This window comes from Tachypleus tridentatus, chromosome 12 (genome assembly GCF_004210375.1).
Source record: "Tachypleus tridentatus isolate NWPU-2018 chromosome 12, ASM421037v1, whole genome shotgun sequence".
Lineage (NCBI taxonomy): Eukaryota > Metazoa > Arthropoda > Merostomata > Xiphosura > Limulidae > Tachypleus > Tachypleus tridentatus.
In genome coordinates this window covers 29,287,149-29,314,422 of record NC_134836.1, presented here as the reverse complement: position 1 = coordinate 29,314,422, position 27,274 = coordinate 29,287,149, and the positions used below count along the sequence as shown (strand labels likewise).

General features: G+C 34.9%; 1 protein-coding gene across 6 annotated transcripts in view; it reads right to left on the bottom strand.

The window, feature by feature from the left end:
* LOC143235442 (transcription factor AP-2-epsilon-like) overlaps positions 1 to 27,274 on the bottom strand; it is a 187,765-nt gene that overhangs the window by 49,489 nt on the left and 111,002 nt on the right. Inside the window, exon 1 of one of the 6 annotated variants that reach the window (XM_076473611.1) lies at positions 8,289 to 9,040. The exons of 2 other annotated variants lie outside the window; for them this stretch is intronic. In XM_076473611.1, coding sequence (XP_076329726.1) covers positions 8,289 to 8,444 — 156 coding nt within the window. In that variant the 5' untranslated portion in view covers positions 8,445 to 9,040. Of the gene's footprint in view, positions 1 to 2,448; positions 2,656 to 8,288; positions 9,041 to 27,274 lie in introns of those variants that run through there. 3 more of the 6 variants (XM_076473612.1, XM_076473613.1, XM_076473614.1) reach the window with 3 other exon arrangements.

Sequence of the window (27,274 nt, the reverse complement as noted above, 5' to 3'; positions counted from 1 at the left end):
AAAACAAAATATTTATTACTGAAAATTACATCCCCCCCCCCAAGGAAGGATTTGTTTGAAGTTCAGCGTAAAGATTCACTGTGACCTACTCACCACGGGTATCGAAATCCCCGTCATACCCCTGGGAAGAGTCAAGAAAATAAGCCTTCCTTCTTTGCAAAGTAACATAATAAAGTAAGCATTCCAACAAGATTAGTAAAGACTTTGTTTTAAAAGTTATCCATTCACATAATACACAATTTCCTTTCGCCTTCGATCGTTCTACAAACATTTATGAAATGGAATATGATGAGAAAAATAAGATTAATGAGCATTCTGTGTGGTAAAAAGAGTGTGAACACAATTTGATCTACAAGAGTAAAAAATAGTATTTTTAGTGCGTTATCAACCTATCACTCACCACAAACCAGATCACACATCACAAAAAATCAAACAAAATCAGTTTGGTTTGATCTTTAATTTCACGCAAACTACTCGAAGGCTGATTGTCCTAAGTCGTCCCTATTTAGCACTGATATACTAGAGGAATGATAACTAGTTGGCCATCACTCTCCACTTCCAACTGTTGGGATACGATTTTATCAATAGTAGGATTGACCGTAACTGTATAACGCTCCACGGCTAAAAGGGCAACATGTTCGGCAATGGAGGTTCGAACCTTCATGTAGTATGTCAAGCGCCCTAACCATAAAGCCATGCTAAGCCTAAATCTAATTAATAACCAGTAATCATATCACATAAATTTAGATACGTAAAACGGTCTGATCATTTAACGGAAACCAGATCACGCGAACCTATACATATTACAAAAACACTATCTCGTCAGTAATAGTAAAATAGAGCACACAAACCTATGTATGTTATAAATTAATAATAAAAACTCTCATTGTGACCAACAAGACTGTACGACTAATGCACATTCAACATTAATAACAGAACGACATGTAACACTTATCTCTTTCTCACGTTTTGTTTATATGATTTTGATAAGACACATGTTAATCATCAAATTACCGACTTGTTTTTACAGCGTTCATTACCGGTGGACTCTACATGTTGCATCACAATGAGCAAATTTATCTTTTTACAAGTCCCAACACCCAGCGTAAAGAGCTGACTAAAAGAAGGTTGAAATATCGATGTAAATTTATCAGTAATGAAAAGTATTTCCAATATTTTGTTTAGACTTTGATTTTTCTAAGGATCAGTGAAACTATTAAAACAACGGATTTACAAACAAGTTAATGTATTAACAGTTTAACAAAATGGGTTTAAAGAGTAGAAAAAGTCCATGACCACTCCACACACCTAGGGTTAAAAGTAAGCTTACAGAATTAACTGTACCTCAATCATTCTTCTAAAATAATACAATTAGCCTTCGCAATGGTATTTATTATTTCGACTCTCTCCTAAATAATTTTTTAAACAATTTGCCATAATTGTACTATCTGTAAGAAGTTCAAACGAAAATTTGAATCTTATAATTGGAATTGAAATTTTCTATCCTAAAAGGCATTTTACAATTACGTTAAATGGTAAGGTCAGATTTCATTAGAACTTCTAAACTACTAATGAAATAGAAGATAGCTAAAGGCACTTGCCGATACAAGGACTTCATCTTTCTTTTAGAGAAAAACTAACTGCCACTTTTGTAACGCGTCCACAGCTAAGAGTACAGTTCAGCAATGCCTCGAATTATAAACCCTTGATCCGCAACCTGACATGCTAATTACTAAAGCACTTCTTAATAGATTTGACGTCAGTTCGGTTTTCTTTTCCTTGTTGTTTTATAACGCTGAATAATATAGTTCAGGCTGAAAGTTTAGTTTTGACTGTTGATGTTACTACAAGTCTTATTTCTCGACGTGATAACTGTTTTCTATACATTAAATCCTAATCAGACTTACGACGTAAGAACAAATTTCGAGTATGGAAAGTGCTGCATATTAAACTTGCCAAACAAGTGTAATCTGGCAAAATACGAAGAAAAAAAATCTGCTGTAAGTCTGATCAAAACCAAAAATTATCACAATTACAGTTGACACAAATGTCAGACGTACTGCTGAGATGGAGCACTTACTTTAAATTAAAATTAACGCGTCGAGTCGCAGCGGGCTTTCACGAGCGTATGACAGATTCATTTTGTTATGATCAAAATTCATTACAGTCCAAAACACAATCCGCCCCCCCAATCACCCAAAATTATTTAAGTATCGGACATCGTTTTCCTGCTCATATATAATTACAATAAAAATCTATTGGAAATTGAAAGTATTTTTAAGACACATTATTACAGATAAGCGACACACGTTACTTTTTCGTTAGCACAATTTACAAATTCGAGTTCCAGCTCTTTGCTTTTCACGTGAATTACTATAATCTCTGGATTATCCACATAACAGGTTTAAGGAACAACAAGAATTAGAGGATTAATTCTCGATGACCTACATAGTCAGAAGTCAGTGAAGCTGAGCATAGGCTTATGATTATCATGCCGGACTATAAATTCAAGGGTTCGTGATTCACGAATCATTGTCGTAAAATCTCGCTCTGGTCTTTGGAGCTGAGGGTGCGCTAAAAGAGTGACTATTCGATTACAGTAGTCCAAGAGCTGGTGTTTGTTTGGTGTTGAAAAGCTGACGTCCTTCTAATCTGTTGCTTCTAAAGTAGGGACGAATAGTGTAGATAACACGAGAGTGGCTTCGCACGAAATTCAAAAGAAAAAAACAACTAATGTAGGCAACCATTTTGTAGCTTTGCGTAATCTTCTTGAACAACCAATCAGCTTCGAATAGAAGTATAATTACAGCATCGTGCTCAATTTGTTCAACATGACAATCATGAATACAAGACAAGCGTTTCTTTCTGGACTGGATTCTCATTTTATAAAAACGGCCCACCAAGGCCGTCCTTTAAGATGAAACAAATGTTGAAGGTGAATTTAGAAGTTTTCTGTTATTTATTACTAACTCTGAAATAAAAATGTGGAACTTAAAAGGCCGCGTTTTTTTAAAGGTTAAACATCAACCTGCATGGTTGGTCATGTGTGCCTTCACATCACAGGAATCGAATCCCGAATTGTAGCATATAAGCCTTCAGGCATACCGTTTAACTAGAAAATTTATGTCAGACAAGCTTCTTTTTTGTTTAGGTTCCCTCTAAAAATGAACAGAAAATGTTTACGTTAAGCAATTAAACAGTTCTTTCGCTATAACTTCAATAAAAAACAAATTGTATCTGTTTCTTCGTCTAGTAGAAATCTTGAATTTTAGTATCATATGCTGACACGCTTACCACGGAACTAGAAGAGTGGGAAGAAGTGAAGCAATATTAATTATTACTTATCACTTACTTCATACTTTTTGTCTCATATTTTAAACTATCATTTCTACCCGTAACAAAACAAAACGAATCACTTTCTGAAATACTTGACATCTATTAGGTTAAAGCTGTACGTTGCCATGGTGATATTTCTGACACAACTGATACGTCATACAGGTTGAACAGAGAAGTATCATACAATGAGGAACATAGTTTCCACTTCATCTCACTTTAGGCTCATTGTACTAATAAGAAAGACGGGAAGTGTATTACAACTGATAGCCCCGTTTTCTACTCAAATTATCTGCTGTTCAATATCGAATCCAGACATTTCCACTGGTGACGTAGGAAGATTGTAGAATTCCTCTGGTTTTGTAGCGGAGTGCCAAAGGCCACGGGTTGGAGCGAAGCTGGGGGCAGGACGAGTCAAAATTATTGTACTTCATAGGGATTTTTTCTTCTGCACAGGGATAAACCATTAAATTCAATACTGCTGCGGTTTTTGTGTGCTAAAGAACATAAGCGGCAAACAGAAAAAAATGACAACCCTGACTGTAATTACATACATGTCCAGTCCATAAAACTGTACATATGTACATTGTTAAACCAGTTATCCAAATAACTAGTCGTTCCAAGTATTGCTGTTATTACGAAAATCGAGAAAATACACAAATAGAAACGAAGGAGTAACGTATTCTTACTTACGTTAGGCTTAGGTCTTGATAGTTTCAGTTGTTGAGTTCGGCCTGTAGGTATCTTTCTTGTTCGAACAAAACACAATAATACACTTTCATTTCTCAGTTTGTTTCGAGTATTTGTGTAAAAGATATACAAGGGTTATCTGCGTTAACCACCGATAATTTTGAATTGATAGGCTAGAATGAGAGCGGTTAGTCAGTAACACCTATCACCAACTTTTGGGCGACGCTAATCGAATACTATAATTTGACTTTAATGCATCCACGGTCTCTAGGTGTGAAACGTGGTTTTGTGGCAACGAGGTGCCTACCTGAACCTCGGATTCACAGTTTGGTACGTTAATAACTGGGCTACGACCGACTCGATATGAAATATGGTTTCAATTGATTTTGTTCTTTGTTTACTTCAATCAATGACCGGCTTAAACACTTGATCTAAACACACTATCTTTTCATAAACAGGTGATCTCCATAAAATATATCAGCCACGTCACTATTCGTCATGTAAATCGGCAAATAACTAACAAATAATGAGCAAAATAAAACGATATACAACTTACCACCTCTAATTGAACAACGATTAATGTATTTTTTCTTGTGTAGCGGTCAAATTCAAAGCGACGAACAAATAAATTTAATATATTGTACTGGACGTTCGACAGAAAACGCGTAATGTAACCTTTGTGCCTTTAGGCTGCGAAATTGGTTCGGAAAAGGTAGAAAACTTGGCTGGTGTATAAATGAAAGAGCAGAACAAATTATTAGTTGTTGTTGTTGTTGTCTTGGCTGAATTGTTGAAACTGAAGGGCACTTTTCACCTTTATCATAGTACTGACAGTATCGTATGATTTGATGAAGTACAGAAAATAATGCATTTGTATTCATTACGAAACTTAAGGCTATCTACTGCCATCCCTAATTTTGAACTACTGACAAAAAGAAAAGTGATATGTCACTCTTATAGTGTACACACAGTTTAAAGTGTGCGTGTGAAGGGAATATTTTGTGGTATCCCATGCATTTGAGCCCAGCTCACTAGCTACAACATCCAGGGCTCTTACATAGGGCCAAATGTAATTAATTATTTAAATAGTATATAACATGTTCCATAAATAAGAATATCTATTGAAACACGACAAAAAAAATTCATTTTATACAAACACGGCAATAGTATTTATCCAACAAAACCCACTGACATATGGTACGAAAATAATTGTCAAAAATTAACAATATTTCGCTCTTATAAGCCTCGTATCAACGGAAATTGTAAACATTTTCCAGCCTTAGGCCTATAAATGACTTAAATGTGTATCTATAGGAAACAGTCGTATAATACATTTTTGTGTAAATATTTTAAAATATCATAGTAGAACTTCACACATAATAAAACAAAAAGTAGGAAACATTGATTCCCAACGAACTTTTAGGCCAGACAGCCAATACTATGTGTAAAATAACTTCACTTAACACTCTTCAAGTTTTGAACATACAATTTGCTACAAATTTCTCTGTCATCATTGGCTAGTCCAGTTCTGTTATAACTTGAGCATTATTTTAAACCTCATTTAATTGATTCACCCCTGTTTATACACAAGATTGACTCGTGGAAAATCGTAATGTTCCAATTGGTCAGGACGCGTTTCACAGCCACTTCTTTTGGCATCAGGTTAGATACAGACACTTCTGAAAACAGATTATTAACTACATCTGCATTCTGTATTTTCATTGTAAGAACATTAACTGAAGCCTGCGACGAAACCTGGTAATTACTGTAGTGTTTGTTGAAGTTTATGCAAAGTTACCCGAGGACTATTAGCACTAGGCGTCCCCAATTTTGAAGCGATAGACTAAAGAGAAGGCAACTATTCAATACCATTTATCAAAAACTGTCGTCTGGCCGAATAGTGGGATTTAGCCATCACCTGTAAGGAGTACTCATAGCCCAAGATTTCGGGAGCGAGGAGGGACAGGTCACAATCAGGGACGATTGGCTAACTACTTGGTGCTTGTGAAAGTGACGTCATTCTTTACATAATATTATGCTCTTGAAGCATAATTCACTGTCCATATTAATTTAAATGAAAGTAATATCAAAATCATATTTATATATTTAGAAAACGAAATTTTAAATATTAAGAACGTATAAATAAGCCGTTAATCTGGGTATCGGGGAAAACTATTTAAACAGGAAACAGTCGAAACCATATTATAGCCTCTTACGATCCCCTCAATATTTAGTATCATACCTTTAAGATTCCAGGATTTGAGGAAGATAGAATTGAATAAGAAATAACCGAAACAATATAATCATGTTTATTGTAATCATACCTTTCCAATCCCAGAAATTTCTTAAAATGACACTAAGCACGAATCACTGAAAAAATTATCTCCCCTCATACAGAATGGAATCTTCTTCGAAGATCGATCACGTGCATTATTAATACTCTTAACCTGTATCATCTTAAGTAATAATTAGCTAAATGTGCTTCTAATAAGAATACGTGTGGGCTAATATATACATTTAGAATATCACGCCATATTATTAAATTATTTGTTTTAGAAGTGAACAATTAAAGTGGGCGGAAACCATGGGTTTTGAGCTCAGCAAACATATTGTCGTAGTTCAAGATCCCTCTCGCGTTCTTTCCGAGGTAACAACTCGGAATTACACAGACTTTCGAACCAGAGTGTTTCGCGTTGCCTCTCGTGTTCAAGTCTCGCCCAATCCTCGCTGTCACTTCTTTTCGAGCAAATACTCTTCAGCCTTGAAATGCACAACTTGGCAAAAAAGCTTCAGACAGTCTATATGTCTAGAAGTTACTATATGTAATAATGTACATTCTGGGTAACAAGAATTGTTAGCGATTTTCTCTCTATAGCCTTTAATATGTAGAGGGCATTTTTGACTTCTAAGCAAATATAGCGCATAGTTTTGTGGACACTTAAACCAACATGTCTGAATTTATTTTTACTACAAAGTTTCCATATTAGAAAACGTTTAATTGTAGGTAGAAACTGTTATTTATTCCACATAACTGCAGTGTCACAGTTTCTAATTCACGAGTTCTGATTTACTTTAGATTCCACTCGCTTTTGAAACTTACGAGTCCTTATTCTGGGAAAGTTTTCGCGTTTCTAAAATGAAGTTATGATTTTTGCAAAGTCCTTATCTTATTTGTAAATCATAAATTAGAACTTCTGCAAGGTCCCACTCCCATTTTTCATAGTTGGATTCTTATTTCTCTTCCGACTTTGTGATTGGTCAGTTACAATCGATATCATGAGATCGAGGGTTTTAGGCTTCATGTGACAAATCATTAAACTGAAATTTAACTATATTAAACATCTTTTACAATTTTCTGTAAATATTTTAGATATTCATGAAGGGAGAATATTTTAACATAATATAAAATATTTACATCGTTTCCCCACGAAGATAATAATTTACCTTAAAAAGGGTTTTGTTTTCTTTTTTGTGGCTCCGCTGCCATACCCTCAGGTAAAGGAGTAATATCACATAAATAACTGAATAATCATAAGCATAACACGCCCCACAGTTTTCCTTAATGTTGAACTATTATTATTCGTTTACCAATCGGAAGGGAAATAAATTACTTCAACCTTACAAGTTAAATATGGGATCATTTTCGATTCTTATGTCAACTTACCATTTAATAAAAAAAAAACACACAAATCACAGTTTCAAAAATAAAATCGTTAAGGACAAATCTTTCACGGTAAATCATCCGGTATTATAAGTGTACAAACATAAACGTCACAATCTTCAACCTAACGCCGAGGGCTAGGTCGATCAAGTCGCACAGATGAAGTGCATTGCTTGTCTAACAAATAAATATGATGCAAGAAACAAGCGTGACATATTTTCCAAGTGAATATTTACCAATTACAGAACTACATTGGAAGACTTTCTCTAGTTCGATTTTCTAAAATGTCTGTGGTAAAATTAACTAGTTTAAACCTAATCTTTTTCTTATATCTAAAGGAACCAGAACGTTTTACCTTAGTATGTTGACCATAGTTTAGACCTGGTTTTACTAATCAATGTAACACGTGTACGTAAAATTGCGAATAAACATTACACGACATTTCAAATTGGCTTTCTGTAAACTTAACAAATTCAGTATACTTTCTTATATCTAACAAATTCAATATTCTGTTATCTTTCTTCTTCACTAAACGATAATAATAAAATTCAACGACATATTAAACCAATAGCAGAGGCTTTAGTCTACATTACCACAAACACACCTCAGAAGATTCCATAAGCTCGAATGCCGATGGTATGTCGTTCTTAATGTCTTGAGAGGGAGAAAGTTGACCAGCAACCTGATCGTTGTCTTCCGGGGCTTCTCTCTTCTGCCCTGTGGGGCTACTTGCTTGTGCCAGAGGGCTAAGTTGCGCCATTTTGCTAGTTGAGCACCCGATTCAAAACAAAAACAATGTAATCTATACAGTTATTTTTCACTATCTGCAGCCAACGCTGCATTCAAGTAACACTCGTTTCATACAAACGATATTAAAATGCAGAACTTAGGAGATTCGTATATACACGTTTGAAACTCTTCCAACAACAGACACCAGTCTTCTAGCCCTTCTGGGCTGATACACTACCTGTACGTCTGTGCCACGTATAGGACAGGTTGTAGACCAGTTGAAGCTCTTACACGCCACAGCAGGTAGGGAGAACTAGATTGAACAGGGGAAAAAGGGAAGAGGGAAATGAATGGAACAAACGGTCAAGACTGCAAGGCCTGCTAGACTACCTGCCGCAAGATTGAAGTGCCTAAATAGCCCCAGGATATCCGAGCGTTAGAGTTAGCAATAAGTATCAAGTTCACGCATGAGTGACGCCAAAGATTTTACAGTCTTCCTTTTGTGAAAGCACAGCCAAGGACTACAGCGTCCCGGTTGGACGCATAAATTAGTAAGACTGCCTACTTCCATCTATTTCATGGCAATATACCTGTTGAGCAAGACACCCCTTTCAACACCCCTTATCTCTCGTCGAATGTTCTTCGAAACGGGGTAAGCCCATTTCATTCTAAGAAACCAGTTCTATGAATTTGCCCCTCCGAACTTATTAAATAACCTGAAAACTATAATAGTTTGTGCTTGACCAACGTAGCTCCGCCCCATATAAGAAAAGTGACAATGTCAAACACAGAAATAGTACGTTTTTTTTTCTTATTCTTACAAATACAGTATGAACACTTTCGTAAATATTCTAATCGTCGACATACAGGTTTTTGATGCTTTCTGTCAAAGTAAAGCAATTTACCATTAAAAAGCAGTTTTCTGTTTTAGAATTTTCGCCAAGAGCTACACGCATACCTTTTATTAATTTTAAAATAATCAACTAAATGAATAACAACAGCATGAACTGCCAACTTTTGAGATACTTTTGTCTGAATCGTGAATCACCCCCAAGTTACATAAAGCATTTCTGTAGCAACGGAACGAGAGTCAACAGCTCTGATTCACAGTTCGGACACTAACTAGTAAGCCACGCCTACCTCCATCACACTGTTTGTTTTTTTTTAATTTTGCGCAAAGCTACACGAAGGCTATCTGCGTTAGATGCAAGACAGCTAGTCATCACTACCCATCGCCAACTCTTAGGCTACTCTTTTACCAACGATTAGAGGGATTGACCATTCATTACATTATAACGCTCCAAGGATGAAAGGGCGAGCATGTTTGGCGCGATGGGGATTCGAACCCGAAACTCTCGGATTACGAGTCAAGTGTCTTATCCACCTAGCCATGCCGGGCCTAATAAAAGGGAATTTAGGTAATAAAGAAAAAGTAAAAAAAAAAAAAAAGACAAAAATGGAACAGGTAAAAAATTCAAAACGTATGTGTTTTGGAAAAACAGTATCAATAACAGCTAAGTCAAGCCTTAGCGAGTTATTGAAACCATGCGAACGAACTGAATTAATAATTAAGTTGTTATTTACGCAGTTTTCTAATCGATGACTTCCTGCTTTTGCTCACCACTTCTGTAAAATTGTCTTATATCGAATTAATTTTTTTATTCGTTCATTGTATTCTTTTCCATCGTATTATTTACCCTTGTCTTGGCCCGGCATGACTAGGTGGTTAAGGCACTCGACTCGTAATCCGAGGGTCACGGGTTCGAATCCCTGTCACACCTAACATGCTCGCCCTTTCAGGTGTTATACTGTGATGGTTAATTCCACTATTCGTTGTTAAAAGAGTTGCCTAAGAGTTAACAGTGGGTGGTAATGACTGTCTTCCCTCTTGTCTTACGCTGCTAAATTAAGGGCGGCTAGCACAGATAGCCTGTAGGTTTGCGCGAAATTCAAAACAAACCAAACCAAACCCTTGTCTTTGTTATCACCAGTTGGTAAGAGGAGCCATGATACTCTCTCTCCGGATAGCCAGTGTATTATAGACGATATTATTTTATTATATACGTATTTGGTATTTACATAAAAGATATATTCTTAAAACATTTGCATTATTACTACGGTATATTTAATGAACTTAGGATGGGCTATTTTAGTAGAAACGTACGGCTATTTGGGATGATGAGGAAACTCAAAAGTTATTTTTATAGGATTTTGGTCAAGAAATATTGGAGGAATCTTGTTTTATATTAGATGCTAAAACTGTGTGGAATTAAGCACAAAGCTACACAATGGGCTCTGTGCTGTTGAAAGTGAAATTAACAGAATTATACATTTTTCTTTACAAAAGGCAATATAAGGAATTTTCTTTCAAACACACAACTAAATGGAAATAATATACAAAAGCATAAAGCCGTTTCCTGAAAATACATAGAAAACTTTATTTAGTGCTATTATTATACAGAGATCGCATCACTCAATCACAACTAAGGGTTAAGAAAAGCCTACGGCTGCAGCCTCATATAATTACGCTTCCAGCTCAGTTCTATCCAATAGATTTTATGCTGACGTCAACAAACCACGCCTTAAGTTTAAAAATGCAGCATGGCTCTCCTTAAGAACGACCTTTTCCATTGGTAGCGTTCTGTTAAGAAAGAGTTTGCTGTAGTAATACGTACATAACAAAGACATTCCGAGCTTGATAACCGAAGCTCCACACATGTTCACATATACACGTGACAGAAATAATACACAAGACGTAAAGTTCATTAACAAGTCCACATAGTTAGTATTTAAAAATAGTATTTAAAAGTGTCTGTGTTTAAGTTTTCAGCTTCTCCTAAGCCTAGTTCAAGATCAATATGCAAATAACCCATGCGTTTTAAGTACAATAACAAACAGTTCTTTTGATTTTGAATGACACTTTTGTTCACAGAAAAGAAAGCAAACAAACAAACATTCCAAAAAACCAAATAATACCATTCACCAGATTAAATAAACTGATAAAACGATTCACCGAAATTATACATGAATGGATCACTTTTATAGACTCGGCTAAATTTTTAGGATTAACTTATGATACCAAATTAACGTGGATACAGCATACTAACAATATCGTGACTAGAATCTGGAAACGAGCAAATTATGCAAGAAGCCTATCGGGTAAAAATCAAAGCACTTTTCCTGATAATATAATAATTATAAAACATACATTAGACCCATCACAGAATACGCATGTCCAGCCTGGTTAAACATATCACAAAAACAATTACACAAACTGTAGAAAATACAAAATTAAATCATAACCTCAGACTCTTACATAATGCACTAGATTATTTTAATAAAAATTGGCATAAAAATGATTTGTTGTGTGTTCTCAATAGATACCACGTACATGATGAACATAGTCCTAAGTACCTCTCTCCAATGAATATATATTTAAGAAATAGAAATCAAGCTAGCCATCATGCACTAGACGTTTAGAATTACTACAAGCACCTAGTTTATAAATATTTCTATTTAAATAAATTTTAATAAATAAAAAATGTAAAACGAAGGAATTCAAGACAATATATGGACATTGCCCTGAAAATAACTGGAGCACTGTGGGATACTCTGGCCCTCAAGCACTACAACTACGATATAGTAGTAGCTGAAAATGAAAGTTAGGGATGGAGGAAGAGGTTTTTTGCACCTGACCCTCCTAGGTATCAAAACTTCCAACATACCCAAATATCCATAAAGAAGAAGCGAAAGAAAACAATGCTTCTAAAAATAAAGAACTGAACTGGCATCTATTGAAACTGTTCTCTTTTATAAGATAGGTTGACAAATATACGATACATGTAGTTTTCTCTCAAGGAGAAAACGGACACATCTATACTTGGTAATTAGCAAAAGAAGTACCGTGCACACTTCTCGCAGAATAGTGGTTTTGACTGTTACATTCATAACGCATTCACGACTCTAAAGTAAAGATCGCGATTGACATGTAAACATCTTTCTTGCTGTATGCGTACGCTGGACTCGTAGATCCATGGGCGGTATTTGGCCCCAAACTGTGTGTAAACATTTGACTTAATTATTGTGGATGTCACGAATATACAATATACTATATCCCACAGAAAAGAACAAAACTTGGAGGGGTATCATCTCCCCTTTACTTACCCGTAAGTCCTCCAACAGGAAGTCTACCATGTTAACCACTGAGCCACTCTCGGACCTTAAATAAGCTATTCTTAATATAAAAACTTCTTGTAGCAAACAGTAATTAGACGGTTAAGATCCACAGTAAATAATATTTCTAAATCTTAACCAAACAATGGATAAAGCTGTAAAGAAAAATAGACTTTTTAACCTAGGGGTCTGGTACAATCGTTCCCAATTTTGAACCACTGACCAGTCAAACAGTTGCACTCACTCTCGTGATGACTAGAAGTCTACTTGAAGTAAAAATGTATTCTAAAGACGGTTGGTATGGGTATTAGCACGTTAATTGAACTACAATACAGAACAACGCTTCAACCTTCTTAGGTCATCTTCAGGTTAACCGTCTTGAGAATAACACAGTTGATGACCCGTCACTTTTATAACGAGTACACAGCTGAAAGTGTGTTTAGAGACATTATGTTTCTACTCCACAGCCCGATGCGCTAAGTTATAAATAACATCCGGTTTCCTTCATGTAATTTCCTTCAAAATGATGCATTATCAAACAAGGGGTTAACAGGAGTGCCAGTTATTAACATCATGTTTTTGTCCCGATCAGAAAAGACTCTTAGATCAACCCACTTTCTGTGTTACGTGAGTTTGATATGCACGGTTTGGTATTTATTATACACAGCTGTTTAGATTTTACTTGTAGAATCACCTGACACGGTGGGAATATCCCTTCCATCTCTGCAACAGTTTCTCGTAAGACCTCCCCAACCATGACTGAAAACTAAAAAGCAACATTTTAATTTTTATTTATATATTTAAGCCTTTATTTTAGTAAGTTTAAATTTCAATAGCACACTTTTAGTAAATAATCTGATGTGTATTGCCTCGCGGTTTAAAACTACGGCTGTTTCGAGACTGTGAGCGTGTCATTCAATATTGACAAATATCCCAATTTTCCACACTAGAAATCTGGTAATCTTAATCAGACTAAAAAGTGATGCATTTTTGTCATTATACTAAAATTATATTCCGATTATTTTAGCATACCAGAAGGATCAGTTGAAACGTATTGCGTGTTTTCGGTCACTGGATGACTGATTTTATAGAAAAAAAACGATAGTTTTGGTTTTTATCGCGACTCTGCTTTCCCGTAAGGCTTTAGTCGATATTTCGAGAAACAGAAGTTAACATTCTATTGTCCTACTTTTTGTTTGTATGTCAACTGCAGTTTTGACACGCTTTTCGACCAAATGGAGTGATAATAACGAAATATTTATGCTCGTTTTTGTTATAGAAGTTCAGCTCCCTAAAAAGGGGTAAAACGGGGCTTCATTATTAATTTATTTTAAATTCTTTATCGTGTTAAAACGTGGCTCCTTTGAAGTGGTTCGCATTATGTTTTTAAATTATAACTTTTTTTCACTGTTAGAGGTTTAATTATAGGTTTAAAATATAACAATTTTTTTCTTTTGTTTTCTGTTAAGAGATGTGTGTACAGGGTTACCGAATAAATACTAAATAAATTCTGAGCACACTTAACAAAAAGTTCTGAGTCTCATCAACAATCTTTAATAATGCTGATTCACAGTTTAATTTATATAAAAACTATAAAACTATCTAACGGATTCTTTAATTTTGAGATCTTGACCAGAGGAAAGGACCTTCAATTAGCAGGACACTACTGCTCACCATCCGCGTAAAGGAATCCACTGTTACTCTTATATCGCACCCACAGCTTAACGTACAGAAATACTTGTTGGTGTCATACAGCTACGTCATCAAAGGCTCTACCGTGAACATTGATATAAATCCGGGAATAATATCTTGCTAATTCAATGAACCATATACCTTTCTCGTTAAACAAATCCGTCACGTGTGACGAGAGGTGCAAACAAACAAAATATCAGTGTGGCACTTAGTTATCGTTTTAGTCGTAACTATGATTCTGTTATTTACTAATTTTAATATTGTCTAACTATTTTGAGAAATGCTAAAGGACAGGAAGCAAACAAAAAATGTAAAAATCTATCTCGTGCCAGATTTTTACAGTCATCCTGGTTGTTTTATGGGAGGGAACTCTATTTTCATGACAAAGCTAATTCATCTCATGGCCTAGGGAAATTTGAAAAGTCATACATGCAAATTTCTTATAATCTGAAAACAAACTCGTAAATTAGGGTACTGAAAAAACAATTGGGCTAAAGACAATTACACATGCAAGCAACTGCAGCGTATGTCCTCCAGTGGTACTGTCAGTGTCCATAAATTCATAACTCTCCTTTTCACAAGATTATAACGTGAATTGGAATTTATTACCTGGCTTAGTTAATTTATGTAACAACACATCATAAACTCTTGATTCCCACAGGTGGCGCCATCTAGACAATTGAGCATATTTTATTACAAGTCTAATAGAATAATAAAGTTCTTTCTCTTCACAAAGCTACAATATAAAATTAGGAAAATAAAGTCATACTTTGATCTACTTTTAACCAACCATTTGATGACAGAGACAAACAAAATTAGACTGGGACAAACAACATATATTTTAAAACATAATGGACTTTTTTTTTTTTTTTGCCCACCGACTTTTGCGTTATAAGTACTGATGCTAACGGCTGAGCCACTGAGGGCTAACACAGTAAGAACGGAAGCTTATAAAATCGTTTCTTTCAGTGTGTTATGGGAAAGACTGAGGATTTATAATGTTAAAGTTCGCGGTTTAAACCTTACGATATGCATAGCACAGATGGCCCGTGTAACGTTTATGTTTAATAATAAACAAACTCTTTGAGTAAGGTAGAACTTTACGAATTACCTTCTAACACATATTTTTACACCAAAAGTATGAAATATAAACCAAATTCTTTAAAACTAGATGGATTACTTGTGTCATGAAGGGAAATTACGTAAATTCATAGGGACACTAAAAGGTTATTTCCCTTATTTGTAATCGTAAAAAACGCAAAAACACCCATAAAAATAGCAAAACACTAACTGTGATGCTGCAAACTTGTATGTATCCGTATCGACCAAACAAACTCTCACGCCATATTTAGCTAAGATCCATTAAAAGAAAGCTAAGTCGTGGTAAAAAACGCAGAACTGAAAATTTATATGTTCCTCCGCATAGGTGTAATGAATCTCCATACCAATTTTGGTGAAGGTCCATCCACACCCTGCGAAGTAGTTACACGGACAGGTAACAGACAGAGCTGTTATATTTATACAAATTATAAAAAAAACCTACAACCCGAGCGCTTTTCAAGGTTTGCAAGCATTTGGGCCATAGGGATTTTTATCGTTTTATATTCACACTTTTTGAATCTACGAATTTCTCTGAACATCATGAACAAAACTATGAACTTATTTCTGTTTTCATCAATTGTTACCAGTAGTATCGTTTGATTCTTTTAAGGCCTTTCATTGATGTTTCAAGTTTTGTTTTAAAATAAAGAAATTTGGAACAAAGTTCACAAAATCAATCACTAAACAGTAATAGAAATAACTTATGAAAAAATGATTCAATTATTATTTTCTCTGTTAATAGGATATCTACAAATGACGCTTCAGCTGCGATCACCCTTCTTCAAACGATACAATCGTACGTTTTCAGTGATTTCCATGTATGAGGTAGAGTTGATAAATGTCTGTTAGATTTAAATCTTGTTTTACCATATTTTATCTACAAGGGTATTTTTGAAGCATCACTTCTGTATTGCAAAAAATTAATCAGAAGGACATTTAATCAGAAGCTGGATATTTCACAGCCTGTACTCTATTAAACTTAATGATATATATATATTCTTAAGTATTGCAAGAACTAACTAGAAGGATATTTACCTGCGCGAAATTAAAAAAAAAACAAAAAACAAACCGCTGCCACTGGAGAGGGAGTGGATTGCCATTATTGTCTCTGGTTGGATATTTCACAGCATAAAGTCCATTAAACTTAAGAATATATGTATTTGTGTGCGTGTGTGTATATATAGATACAATTTTGATATAGTTTGCATTTCTATAAAAACATTAGGTTTTTCCTCCACCATTTGAGATGGACAGAGATTATGTTTTTACCATGTGTATGTGTGTTCGTATGTTTGTCACTAAGATTTCTCGAAAACGGTTGAATGGATTTGGACGGAAGTTGGTGTACATGTGGATTAGCTTCTGGAGTTTCAAGATAACAAAAATCAAACAATCCCTCTCTGTTAACATAGGAACCGATTTTTCACACTATTTTAAATTTTATGCTCTTTAACTCGGTCAATAATGATAGGGTTTTGATGGAACTTGATGGACATGTGTAAAATAATATCCCTCACTGTCCTGTCAAAAATGGAAGGCAATTTCATTGTGGTTCCATAAGACTGGGCTGAAATTTAGTATCAGTGTTAAAACACAAATGCTAAACAATTTTCAAAGTACACACGAAACGTTGTGAGCCAGGCGTGGTCAGGTGGTTATCGTGGCGGACTGTGGAATTAAAATATCAGGATATGGACAACATGCTTTATATATGCCTCAACTAATCCGTGTAAAATAATATAATCTTACGATTCAGTTTTATTTCATTATTGTAAAGCACTAGACCAAAATAAATGTTTTTTGTTTGAATTTCGCGCAAAGCTACGCGAGGGCTATCTGCGCTAGTCGTCCGTAATTTAGTAGTGTAAGACGAGAGGGAAGGCAGCTAATAATCATCACCCACCGCCAACTCTTGGGATACTCTTTTACCAACAAATAGTGGGATTGACTGTTACATTATAACGCCTCCATGGGTGAAAGGGCGAGCATGTTTGATGTAACGGGGATTCAAACCCCGACCTTCGGGTAACGAATCGAATGCCCTAACCACCTGGCCATGCCGGGCCGTTTAGAAAGGCAAAGATCTTGTAGTTTTTATACGTCACAGAATTGTGGCTTTCTCACATTTTATAGATTATAAGACTTGTTTTCTTCTCAGCAATTATAAGTTGTCTTGATTATTCATGACAGTTTCTTTACTTAATCTGTTTTGTGTTTTGATTAAAGAAAAATAATTCAGGTGATATATCGGTAGATAGATAGATAAACGGACTGATATTTGATTGTTACAGATCCTAAAATTTAATGTGACATTCTCTTAAACGTAAGAATATCGTGGTTGTCGTATCCTTAGTTTTACCTGAATATTTTATTTGTATAAATAACAGACAGAAAAGAAAAGAATCGCCCCTTTTACTATGGAGCTTATTGTATCATTTTCTTGTGCACTATTTGGTTATCACTATTATCAGTAAACAGATATACCAGTTGTATTTCCACAGATTCCCTGAAAAAGTTTTCTTTTTGTTTTTCATGTTCATATGTTATACTGTGTTACAGCCTACAGAATGCATAATTCTCTTTTTGTGCTTAATAGCATGCGCACGTTTTGCTGACGTTAAGTGTCCCTTATGTGATGTAATTTTATTGCCTACTGACCGACTGACAGACAACACATTACTGCTAAATAAACTTCTCATTCTGAAAACTGTTTAATCTCAAAGTCGAAGTTCAAGAGAGGTCTAATTCGATCATCCACACTTTGATTAACGTGGGTTATTAGGTTCTACTAGTTTTGGAGAATTCTACTCCTCATCAGCATAAGTTAACCAAAGAGAAATAAGCTGGAGCTATATTATAGTAAAAGTATTAAACATATACTTGGTATGAACGTTCTTTACAGTCACTGTGTCTGATACTTGAATATTTTTATGTTTTTTTGTTTTTTCACGTTGCTTGGAGCTGGGAGGAACGCTCTATGCACGATCATCAAATGCACATTGGTTAATCTGGGTCTGGTTGCATGATTAACTGTGCTAACGTTTCGTTTTTATTATCTTTAATGGTTAGTTTTGTTTTACTTAAATATACAGATCTTATATAAATATATACCAGGACTGTTAACACTCAGCTAATAAATTACAACTAATAGACTGACGTATAAAATTATGTCGGAGTAAACTGCATAAAACCAGATGTAAAAGCTACGAAGACGCTTATAGGTGCGAGTTGGTTACATCGAGAAAGCGACTAGTGGCACCATAACTGATATAATTAGGTATATGTATTCTGATATAAGTTTATTAATATTTATTAGTCCTCTTAAGTTTCTTTTTTTACACTTTAAATGTTTAGTCACAAATCCAGCCAGTGTGAATTGGTCTTTTCATTCTGAATGTATTGGTTAAATGGCCAGATCAAAGAACCCCAAGGTTCGCGCACAGCCGACATTAATTCGAATCGGAGAACAATCAGATAGAATTATTCTTAATTTAAAAAAAATAACTGTCACTTTTATAACACGCCCACAGCTGAAAGCGCAGAGCGTATTCAGCGGTATATTGTGGGTTCGAATCTTGGACCATATGAGCCATAATCTAGTATGCTATTAAAGATGGACGGCCCGGCATGGCTAGGTGGGTTAAGGCGTTCGACTCGTAATCTAAGGGTCGTGGGCTTGAATTCCCGTCACACCAAACATGTTCACCCATTCAGTCGTGGGGGCGTTATAATGTATCGATTAATCCCATTATTCTTTAATAAAAGAGTAGCCAAAGAGTTAGCGATGGGTGGTGATGACTAGCTGCCTTCCCTCTAGTCTTACACTGCTAAATTACGGATGGCTAGAGCAGATAGTCCTCGTGTAGCTTTGCGCTAAATTAAAAAAAACAAACAAAGCTATTGAAAAGATCATCAAAACCTCCAGACAAGCCAAGCAATGTGGTTCATGCTAGGTCTTCCCTCTAAACTAAATTGTTCAAAAGATTATTCGTTTAACAACAAGGAAAATAATTAATGATGCTTCCGCTAGGCAGGATAACAAATATTTTTGGTTCTGAGGCTGAAAATATCGTTGACAGCTATGATAACCTAAATGACGAAGTAATGCATTATAATAATTTTAATATAATTATAACATCACATTTAATTTGGTATACTGATTACGTGTTGTTTTCTGTTTTCTTATTGTTGTTTTTACGTTTTGGCCGATATAAGTAAGTTACTTTAATAAAATGTTAATAATATTATTCGTTTCTATTTCATAATAAGAATCAGACGACTGACTGAAAATAAGAAATTGAATTATTTCAGTCCTTGTTACTTTGATTCTGCTAGTCCTTGTCAATTGAATTCTTTCAGTCCGGTCCGGCATGGGCAGATCGTTAAGGCGGTCGACTCGTTGTCCGAGGGTCGCGTCTTCGATTCCCAGTCACACCAAACATGCTCGCCCTTTAGGCCGTGAGGGTGTTATAATGTGAGGTCAATCCCACTATTCGTTGGTAAAAGATAACCAAAGAGTTGGCGGTGGGTGGTGATGACTAGCTGCCTTCCCTTTAGTCTTACACTGCTAAATTAGGGACGGCTAGCGCAGATAGCCCTCGTGTAGTTTTGCGCAAGATAAAAAAACAACAAACAAAACAATATTTTAGTCCTTGTTGCATTAGCAATTTCTCTGATTGTATTCTCAAGACTGCTGGTATGGGATTTTGCACTTTTAATTAAAATAAAGTACAAAACAACTTTTCGACCTTCTTTGGTCATCTTCAGGTTAATATGTATCTTACTTTAATTAAAGTGTTAACACCCATATCAGCCTTTGAGAGAATACATTTTAACTTTAAGTGGGTTCCTCATCATCACGAATTACTTCTCTAAACGTACAATTGTTGCAAATTTCGTCCTTAAACATACACAGATCTACAAAATGATTAGGTAAATACTAAATAATAAATACAGGACTTATCTTTTAATCGTTCAACCAGTTTAATGATAAACGATGATGCTTTAGAATGATATACAACATGCAAAAGAATCCCGTGTTTCCAATAATTAAAAAATTAAAAAATTCAATAATTTACTTCAATGTTCTCTGTTGATGAATGAGAAAATGTTCAAAATACAGAATATTTCTAACAGTTAAGTAAAACGGGATAAGTAAACACGTGACATTTAATAGTTCTTTGTTCCTATAATGTAACGTAAGTTTGACATTAGTGCGTCAATTGATTTAGTTTACTAAGTATTAACGAAACAAATAGTAATATTTAATATTACACGTAATATGTAATAATATTACATATTATTTAATATTGTATTTATATGTACTCTCACAAGCAACCTGCTTCGTGTGTCAGTGGTAAGCTTACGAACTTTGAACGTTAAAATCTAGGGTTCGATTTACCGTAATACACATAATACAGATAGCCTATTGTGTACAATTGCTCTTTAAAAGAAAAAGAAAATCACAGTGGCTCATTGGCAAATCTGAAGGTATGTAACACAAAAACAGATTTTTTTGAAAGTCCATTGGGTAGCTTTGAGCTCAGTAAAAAACAAACAAAACTCACGTGGCTGTAACGGAGAAATAAAAAGAAATGACGAATGTTTAATAATTTTTTATAATTCTTGCACTTTTAAACTATGTTTATATTTCTCAACACAAACTTTGGTCACGCAAGAACGAAAATATTTCTACTTTCAAAGAAAACGGGTGAAGGTGACCAATAGTAACGACCTCGAAAAGCCACCGAGTTAAACGTTTCTTGAAACACAGCGGGATGAGCTTTAACGTTCTGAAAAATAATCTAGAAGCAGAGTCATCGGAAATGTTCGTTTCATCTTCCAAGCTTCAGAATTTGATAGACACAAGGGAATAAGTTAACGTCTGCTCAAGAAGGTATTACAACACCAGTCGAGGTTGAAAAGTATATAATATTACTATTGTTAAAACCTGTTTTTATAGCATTTAAACTTAGCTATTTCCTCTATGAGTCCCCCTCCCACTTTTCTCTCCCTTCATAAACCAAAAATTCCCGCCTTAGCATCTTACCGGAAAAACCGACTAGGTCCGCCCGAGTTGATTCATTAACTTGAGGGCACACCCCGTGAACCATGTGATAGATGTAGAACTAGTCTTGTAAGTTAGCCTCTCTGTGGGTGTGTACGAGATCCAATAAAGCAGCGGTTCTTCCAAGAGCTGGCGACCTTCCAAGGACAAAATAGTGCAGCCAACTATATTTTCGAAGTTTACAGGCAACTTAAACCCCAAAATACGTTCGATCGTATCTATAGATGGTCTAACTGCACGAAGAAGTGGTTGAAGTGAGGAACAGGTGACCACTTGCACTGCCTTTTTTTTGACGGAACGCAGGTGCTTAACTGTACACACCCTGACGGGAAGTCACGTTATCTTCTTTGCTAAGCCTAACTAGTATTTACATGGCGCTGACCAAAATTACCCCATTACAGATTTTTTGAGGGCATTCTCTACGATTTTAACGATCTCCTCACGGAAAAGAACGTACGCGACGGACTTGGTGACACTTCTTAGAGCATGCACTTTACCTTGTTGTTTAGGAGCGTCTATTGTCCTTCTTATCTGTAGTATTTCTATTGTCCCTCTTGGTTCGAGTTTTAAAACAAAAGATTAGAATCGTTTATTTCTTAAAGATTTTATCTCGTCTACACGGCATAGAAGTTAAAATGCTATCCGATAAAATGTTGATAGACGTAGGTCGAGCAAAAATTCAATAACAACAACAACAAACGAAATGGAGTGATACACATTAAATGTAACTAAATCGAGTATCTTAACTGTGCTATTGTACATTTTGTAGAACGAAACTATTTATCAATTTATCCTCCTTTATCACATTTGTGAACAAACGACCATCAATGGAGTCTTTACAATCCGAGGGTCGCGGGTTCGAATCCCCGTCACACCAAACATCTCGCCCTATCAGCCGTGGGAGCATTATAATGTCACGATAAATGGCTTTCAGGAACGGAAATGTAAAATACTTTTTGTTGTAACTCTGTAAAAATTAGAGATAAATTTCAACTATGTTACGTTAAAAGTATAATAACATAAACATATAGAAAATAAATAATGAAGTAAATAATAGACTAGTATTGTCCTTTACGATCTAACGTCACTTCTTTATCTTTTTTTTTGGATTATTCTATTCTATTTCTCCAAATACTGCTTGGGCTGTCTGTATATGTAGCAGGGATCGAATTCTGAATTCGTTAAAATGTAGTTTCGATATAACCTTAACAATACATTATTTTAATACTTTAATGTGTTTCTTTTTTAATGTTCTCGCTAACTTTTTCAAAAATTTGCGAGTACTTACATTGTCATTTGGCTTAAAATATTCGCGCAAAGCTACTTAAAGTTGTTGTACATAGCTGTTCCTAATTTTAAACTGATAGACTAGAGGGAAGATAGCTCACTAGTTAACAAGTAATACGAGTAGGTTAATCTTGTCTTACAGGACAGTAGGATTTAACTATCAGTGTTATAGCGTCCAAGAAACTGTGCTTGTTTCAATAGTAATGGGACGCGATCCGTTAACTATAAGATTCACAGTCTCGGCACACTAACTATTAAGTCATGCCCAGTCAAATCAGTTTTGTAATAACATACTGGTAACTCGGCGGTAAAGTCGGGAACTTATAACGATAGATGTAGGGACTTTATCCCTACGGTTGGCTCAGAGCACGTTGTATAACGTTGCGCTAAAAAAAAAACTTATTTAAGGAAGGGAGGCTTTTTTATTTTCCTTGAACGACGTAAATACAGTTTGAAATTGTTTTTAAGTTCTAACCTTTGAAGGATTTATTATACACGATATATCTGGATTATATCTTATAGTTTTCCTTTGTAAGTAATTATAAAAGCAAGAAAGTAAATCATTTCTTAATTCGTAGTATAAATGTAATCTCAAGGTATATGCAATAAAAACAAACACGCCTACAGATGACTCACTTTCAACCACATATTCTCTCTTTATAATTCAGTCGCAAATAAAACCAAGCTAGTAATTACTTTATTTCTACATTTATACTATAAACCATTTTTTTAAAAAAAAACGGCTTTAAATAAAGGAAAAAAAATCTTTGGAACGAACGACACAAAATTAAGCACGTGAACAACATAAATTTGAGAGTGGTAAATTATAAAATCCAGTAAACGTCTTCCACGTGTAGTAATTGAGACTTTAGGTACTACTAACGTGTAAATACGCAGCTTTCACTTATATCGGTCTCTGTGAGATGTTTATTGTTCGGCTGATTTATGCACACAATAAACTTCTTAACAATGGTTTTCTGACATTTTCAAACCCCTCAGAAATATGAAAAATGCCCTAGACGTGACTTTTTTCATTGTTTGTTATTACCAATATACAAAAAACAAAAAAAAGTTGGAAAATAGTTGGTTCGGTTGTTACATGTGTTTTTTGATTCAGTATACTAAGATTTTCGCTTGATCTTAATTAACATACGAACTAAACACTAGTTGTAAAAGTACATGTATAATCTTACAATGGATTACAAACCCACACACAATCAATGTGTTTTAACATCAATGGTTGTAAAAGTACTCGTATAAGTTTACACTGGCTGACAAAACTACCCCATCATCAACGTGCTGCAACAGTTTTCACCAGCTTGATGAACAACTGAAAACACAATTTAATGTTATCGTATCTTCAAACAGAAAGGTCTATTAGGCGTACATGGGCCAAACGACTGGGTTAGAGACTCCTAAAGTTCAAATGAATTTTTAATTACCCTGGACTTTGTTCTACTGACCACAGTGAAGACAGCCATTTGGCAACACATGCCTTCATAAATTCTTGCTCCAAATCTTTAAATGGAACAATAGATTTAACTGGTATTCTTATAAAACACTGACAACGGAGTTCTGTGGCATCATATCTCGAACCTTAGCCACTTCAATCCGTAGCCGAGAACGCTAATCGCTAGTTTTAGCCCATTTTGGAGTTTTATGTCCACCGTGGGAAATTAAACCCCGGATTATAGCATTGTAAGTCGGTAAACTTACTGCTGACCCGCCAGAAGATGAAGGTGATTAGAGAAGGGTGTGCTTTAAAGCACTGAGCAAACGGAGTTCAGTCCAAGAATAAGGTCACTTCACTATGACAATGTTGAATGTTTTTTGTTATTTTTATAATTTCGAGAGTGAAACATAGACATGTGTGTTAAATAGAATTATTTAAATTTATTAGCAACACTGGGAAGAATCAGAAAACTCATGAAAAAGTACAACTGTGAACGAAATGCAGCAATTGACAACCACTCAGGTGGAATGCGTGTCATGTTCCACCGACAGATGGTGCTCGTGCTCAGTGTCTGGTGTGCAATCAATTGCAGCAAAGGGTTTAGGAGAAAAAAAAGTCTATACCTAACGTGGAAAATCCTATAATGTTATCATATTTCTATGACACAGAGAAGACTTAATCAAAACAGAAACATAACCCATGTGGAAAAACGGTTTTATCATTCTGAACTCACAACCTGAACCTTGTCGATAATATTTTGTGTTCTTCCATAGTTTAAGATAATGTCAATTGTGTTTTAAACCATTGTTTGTTTTAACACAAAACAACAAAATGGACTATCTGTGCTGTTTCCACCGCTGGAATTAAATCACAAATATTTTTTAATCTTTCAGAAACAAATAGTTTTAAAAGAATCTTGCTTAGGACTATTTATTGTCATTGTCAACTATGAATGTTTTATCACTATCAGCCATGTGAACTGGTAAAATATTTAATTATTACCTTGCTTACTGTAGTTACATTTCACTGTGATGACGATGAACCAATGTTTTAGAAAATAAAGTTTGAAGACGACTTGAATTAGTGGTAAAAACTTTGTTACAAATGTAAAACATTTCGATAAGGTTGTAGCATCATGTACTCGATCATGTGATACTCTTGTCAAAACGTTGGTCATTTGTAATAAAGTTTTTCAAAATCCATTCAACTTGTCTCCAAACTTTATTTACGTTTCAATGCATTTAAAACCTGTTATAACCAAACTGCATAACTATATTCCACTCTCTTCCATATTACCCCCATCAAATAAAACGTAATTTATCCCAGAGGTCACTAACTTATCTAGTCCTTCAAAATCAATTAACTCTTACTTTAGTCAAATCATTTCAAAACAGAGCTGATTTATCACGATAAACTAAATAGACGAAAGCTCAAAATACAACCAATCAAACGGACGAAAATTCAACTACTTCAAAACATAACCAATCAAATGGGTGAAATTCGTTTTATATGATTGCACTACTTTAAATAAAATTTAGAAAGAAAATCAAAGCAAGCAACTTCTCCACACCCAACTAAATCAAAGCTAAATGAAATGGGATCAGACCACACCCAACTAAATCAAAGCTAAATGAAATGGGATCAGACCACACCCAACTAAATCAAGCTAAATGAAATGGGATCAGACCACACCCAACTAAATCAAAGCTAAACCAAATGGAATCAGACCACACCCAACTAAATCAAAGCTAAACCAAATGGGATCAGACCACACTCAACAAAAACTGACAGAACCAAATGGGATCAGATGTTGTGCATTCTAACCAAAAATCATGATATCAGTTGTTCTGAAAGCTAAAAATTAAACCTTTTCAAACATTATTTACTTAATAAAAGTGTTTTAAAGTAAACCCAGTCTTAAATAGCTTAACAAGCTGCTTCCAAAGAAGCAGAAGAAAAACAAACTAAAATGAGTCAACAAATAGACCAACTAAACTGAATCAATGTTTTACTATTTTAACCACAAGCAAACAAATTTTCAATTAACATTTGTAGACAACTCTGAATAGAGTGTAACTTAGAAGAAAAACAAACTCACATTCGTTTGTTCACAGAACTGATAATGTAGACAGAAACACAAGCAAATGACATATAAACTCTGTCAACGTATAAGTTAATGCTAAAGTTAAATTAATTTTAGAACTGGAGCCACCTATGGATCACAAGTGTATAGTGTAGCATCAGCTAAATAGTACCGAAGGATTTATTTTCATAGGAAGAAATACTGTTCGTCTATTGTTTTTAGGTTCACGTAATTTAACAAAATATAGTCCCATTCAGCATCTAGAGGAATACAAATGGTTAGTTTTATAGAAATGTAAACTGTCTTTAAAGAAAGAAAACTCGACATTATCTAGGTACATACACAGTTTATAGAGGAAAACAACTTCACATTGTCTAGGTACATACACAGTTTATAGAGGAAAACAACTTCACATTGTCTAGGTACATACACAGTCTCTAGAGGAAGACAACTTCACATTGTCTAGGTACATACACAGTTTACAGAGGAAAACAACTTCACATTGTCTAGATACATACATTCTCTAGAAGACAACTTGACATTATCTAGGTACATACACAGTCTCTAGAGGAAGACAACTTCACATTGTCTAGATACATACATAGTTTACAGAGGAAAACAACTTCACATTGTCTAGATACATACACATTCTCTAGAAGACAACTTGACAATATCTAGATACATACATACACTTTAGTTATACGAAGACAACTGGACATTATCTAGATACATACACAGTCTAAAACGGAAAACAATTATTCAGTATTTAATTTAGATAGATAGTCTCTAAAGGAAGATAACTCGAAATGTTTAGATATATATAAGGTCTATAGAAGGAGACAGGGCCAACAGCACTTCAACAGATGTGGTTCCGACAGAAGACGAAAGCTTTGTTTGTTTAAACAGATACGTCTTCTGGAAGCAAAAGAACGACTTTAATAGATGCTCATTAGTACAGCACGGCTACAATGAAGGAGGATCACTCAAGTCGTCCAATTATTTGCG